A 5,016-nucleotide genomic window follows, 5' to 3' on the forward strand; every position below is an offset into this window, starting at 1 on the left:
TCTTTTCTAAGAAATAGTTTATTTTTTAAAAATAATTCATTTGTATGTAAATTTATGGGTGATGAGTTCTTTTATCCAAATTCCTCCATTATCAAATTAAGGGCATAATTTATGTGACCTTATAAGAAGTGAGGCATAAATTACAGCTAAAAATTATAATAGTAATAATCATGTAACACAACTTAAATCTAATTGTAAGTTCCTCTAACACACAAATTTTTAATAAGTTTACACTATCTTTACTTAAAACTAGAAATTATTAAGAAATTAACCTACTCTATCTTTACTTGAAATTATTTTGAATACACATTATAAAAGACACATTCAAAGTTTTTGAAAACAAACTTTCAAATTAATTATTTTTATCATACTGTAATTTTTTTATAAATTTTCAAATTTTAAAATTTATTAAAAATTAAAAATAAAATAAAATAAAATTTTTATTAATAAAGTTAAATTATAAATAATTTTATAATATATTAAATAAATTAGTTTAGTTATTTTAAGTTAAATATTTTAAATAATAAAAATATGTTTTAATTACAAATTTGAATATATAATATACTTGATTTAAAAAGTGAAAATTTTACAGTGTACTAAATCCACATTATGACCTAAACCAAAAATATAACCATGGCTATCTATACATTTAGAAGATGATAGAATCCCAAAAGAATCGTATCCACATTGCTATTTATACATTTAGAAGATAATATAAACCCAAAAGAAAACGAAAACCATTCGGGGAAGAATTGTATCCCCAAATTCCAGAAAAATACAAAAACCTCGACAGGCTCGACCGGCCCAGCTGAATTTATATCTAAGAATATTTATTGTTTTGCTGCTTCGATTTGCTGATATGGGTTGGAATTTGAAAAGGCTTACCCGTCAAATTTGACGGTTTTAATACCTTCTTACCGTCAAATTCCATCCCACCTTCGATGAATTGTTAATGTGTGCCATACAGTATACAGTCATGGACTCCAAAAGTGCCGAGAGTGACGTGAGCGTTGGCATGCCCGTGCAGGTGTCCAGCGCGCCTTCTTGATGCCGTTATGGCCTGCTGGTGGTAGCTGCATCATGTACCTTCTCCAGTCACAAAGAGTGTTTCGCAGATCATGGAGCTTCGTCTCCAGTCCTACGCAGCAGTTAGCGTGCACGGTGCAGACCTCCTCCAGATCCGAGCTCTTCTGGCAGTACCCTCTGAAGTATTTCGTGTCCAGGAAAATGACTTCGAGGCATCTGCGCCGGATCTCTCGGAATTTAATTAGGTTTAACACGTCTTGTTCATTTTGTCCAGGATAGGTTAATCTGGACCGGTACCAGAACTTGAAGAAACTGATTGTCCGTTGGTTGGAGCGAACGTACATGAAGCCACAGTTGGGGATGTTGTGGAGATCGTGTGGGTGACCTTTGTATTTGTCTGAGGCGAAATGAATGTCTGCGCTTGGCGAGAACCTCGTGAAGGGATCCCGAAACCACAGTATATCAGTATCCTGCAAACCAGTAAACAAATATTGTGAAGGAAAGTTGAAAGTCTGCATAACCCAATTCTTAAAAGATTGGAAAAATAAGGTTTGAAATAAGTTTGTTATCTTTACAGAATCTAAGGGAACCTACCCCAATCTAATAGGGATATGAAGTGACTATTAGTATCATAACAGGCAGGAGGCTACCGCAGATTAAGACAACCCACCTATCTCTGAAGCTAGGTCTATGAAGAGATCATTTGCAATCTTTGGGGAAAAGGAAAAAAAAAATTGTTGTATTATGATATAGTTTTTGCCTTAAGAAATTAAATGGATAGTAATTGATTTTGTTAATTTTATGAAATTTTCTAAATAATTTGTAATAAGTTAGTATGAGGTTAATTTATGCCTATGCCCATCTAAACATAAATCAGGAAAAAGTATTTATTGAATTTGTGATAAATTAGCATGAGGTTAATTTATATCTATGTCTATTTAAATATAAATTAGTAAAAAGTATTTATTTAACTCATTTCATCAAAATTTTCACATATTATTGAGTTTGCAATTTATTATAGATTTTGCTCTAAGTTAGGCTTACTTGGCTCATTCCATCAAATTTTCAAAATATTATGAAATTTGCAATAAATTAGGATTATTTTTCTTATTTCATCAAATTTTCAAAATATTATAGAATTTGAAATAAGTTAGAGTCATATCAATTGATCTCTATGCTTTTTTAAAGTAAAAAAAAAAGATATATATATATATATAAAGAGTAGAAAAAAATCTATACAAATACTTTTCACCACTTACACTCTCATGTCCATCAAATTGTATTGAATTTAGGTGTACAAATAAAATCATCAAATTATATTGAATTTAGGTGTACAAATAAAATAAAATAGATAAACCTGAGAAAAAATCTATACACACAAACGTAACATAGGGATTACTTGTTGGTGCTGCACATAGAGATAGAGATTTTGAATTTTGAGGATTATAAAATTTATGTGTATTCAGTTTACATTAAAAGGTCTCGAGGAGCCCCTACACAAATGGGCTAAATGTTAGAACAGGGAACCTGTCAATCCTGTACAGTTTAATATAAAACAATTTTACGTCCTTATAAAAAGTCTCTCAGTTATTAAGCTGAACATATTTATATTTGAATTTTGTTAAATTAAGTTGTTTTTTTTGTTTTTTTTTTCTCAAGAAACTTTTTAATTTCAATTTATCTAATAATATTTTAGCTCAACTTTGCGAATTAGTTCAATTAATTTAGTTATTGTAATTAAAACATTTTTTCTATTCAATTTTCTCAACACTCTCTAAATTAGGTTTTTTAGCTCTGAGAATTAATTTAATTAATAGAGTTACTGTAATTAAAACATTTTTGCTATTCAATTCTCTTAATATTTTGGATTGGGCTCTTTAATTTAATTTGGTTCGGCCAGTAGCATGACATGATCATGTTGAATAATCCTGGAATAAAAATCTATATAAAGCTAAACCAGACTTCTTAAAGAGAGAGAAAAAAAAAAAAAAAGACTAAACTGCAACCCAACTAACAAAAACGCTTTATATAAAATAACATGCACAACCAAAGTTCTTTAGCAGAAAGAGTCGAAATATTGAATGAGCAGACAACAGCCGGACCAACTTATCGATCAGAAAGAGTTGTCTATTTAATGAACATAGAGAAAGTCATAATATTAGAATAATACTTACAGAGAAAATGAAGTTGTAGCCGGCCTCCAACACCTGGCCGAAGAATCGAATCCTTCTCCACATCACATCCAAGTAATCTTGACTCATAAGGGGCATCAAGGCGGAAAAATCGATCCCTTCTGTCTTCATAAGATAGCAGTGCTCGTGAATCTGCCTGCAGCGGTGTAGCGCCTGGTTATCCACGGCAACAATCAGAAGATTCTTGAGCAATTGTTCAGTTCCATTACCCACTAAGAAACTCTGCATGAACAGATCGAGCATGCTATTATTCTGCGCCCATGCTGCGTTCAGCACCGTGATTATAACCGTTCTGTTAGGGTTCGCAACCTTCGACAGTGTTGATTCAAGCTCCACCTTATCACCCAGTATTGCAGTTCCAATATTATTCTGATTATTTATGCACACAAATCGGTATATTATTAACGTAAATTTATACCATACTTTGTGGGAACCTATTTTGGTGCAAGATAGATTGAGTTGTTTAATTATTTTATTTATTGAATTGAGGCTTCTGTGATCCATAATAGTTGTAAGCAAAGTTTCGGCGAAAATCACATGAGGAAAGACCTTTGTCGCGTTTCCAACCAACCAGTCTGGTTTATTGTCAAGACAAATTGATTCGAAACGCGTGAACAAAGGCCTTTCAGCATGTGATTTTCGCAAAAACTCTGCTTACAATAATTATTTCATGTATTGGAGTTTTTAATTTGCATAGAAATCAGATGAAATAGATCAAATATTAAGATATATTTGTAGTTTAAAATATTTTTTTAACCCACAAGTAAATTCAGTTTACAACTAAAAATTATTACTGAATAGTAGACTTACCTGATCATATGTGGTGGTAGAGCATGATCCTCGGATTTTGAAAAGGTCTCCATATTTCTGCGAAATGGAACTTAAATCGACGGGATTAAAGAAAGCCACTAATCCCATCAGAGTTAGGCACAGCAAGGCCACCCCCACATTCCTCGCCTGGCTGGGATTGACAGCCATGGAAATGCTCCTTAATTTCTTTCGTTCCAATCTGATTTCAACCCTGAATAAACATACATACAAGCAATACTGCTACACGGTTTTCAATAATTCCCTTTGCTTGTATTATTTACACGCTGTTTTTTTCTTCGGCCTGGAATTCTCAGGCAACCATGCGAGTCCACAGAATGGAGAGAAAAATGGTGAGGTCAAGATGGCTGTGGACTCGGAATGGGTGGTTGTACTTTATTCAAAATGGGTGATCCATGATGTGTTTACAGGATAATGGGTCATATATTTAAAAAAATAGAGTTTTGTACATCTCCGAGATGAGATTTTCAGGGAAGGCGGCAGTGACTTTGAGGGAAGAAAATTCCATGTTAAATTGTGTTACGCGATACATTCATCTGAAACTCAAGTTAATGGCCACCAACACGGGAAAGTTGAGTGAAGAAGTGAATAGTCGGTTCAGACTTGACTGTGAACATCTTGTGACAATTAGATAGGATTGGGGACCGTGAAAAGAATGTGGCCTCATCTTATTTAGTGGCGTGGCCGCCCTTTGAATGATGGCTACAGCCATTCGCGGAACAGACCTAAATGGTTGACCATATTTATGAAACGTGTGGAGACAAACAACTGCTCAAATCATTGAAGGCCAGTTTTTAAAATGAAGACTTGCGATGATAAGTAGATTTTTATCTCTTTTGTAATTTGATCACGTGACCTCACCGGTGTTTTTAGCAATAGGAACTAGATCAATAGGCTATTTTTAGCAATGGAAGTTAGATCAATTGATGTAACTTGTATGTTGTTGATATATATTATTTGTGTAGTTTTT

General features: G+C 33.1%; 1 protein-coding gene across 1 annotated transcript; it reads right to left on the minus strand.

Annotated features, from left to right (window-relative positions):
• Nucleotides 1–657: 657 nt before the first annotated feature.
• Nucleotides 658–4,663, minus strand: LOC149226730 (uncharacterized protein At4g15970-like). Its single transcript, XM_089375359.1, has 3 exons — nucleotides 4,029–4,663; nucleotides 3,201–3,587; nucleotides 658–1,496 (listed from the first exon to the last, which is right to left on the minus strand). The coding sequence occupies exons 1-3, from the start codon at nucleotides 4,194–4,196 to the stop codon at nucleotides 975–977; spliced, it is 1,077 nt and encodes a 358-aa protein (XP_089231485.1). The 5' UTR covers nucleotides 4,197–4,663; the 3' UTR covers nucleotides 658–974.
• Between the last annotated feature and the right edge of the window lie 353 nt (nucleotides 4,664–5,016).

This window comes from Pinus tabuliformis, chromosome J (genome assembly GCF_031772625.1).
Source record: "Pinus tabuliformis cultivar Carrire ecotype Pingquan chromosome J, CPIR1, whole genome shotgun sequence".
NCBI lineage: Eukaryota > Viridiplantae > Streptophyta > Pinopsida > Pinales > Pinaceae > Pinus > Pinus tabuliformis.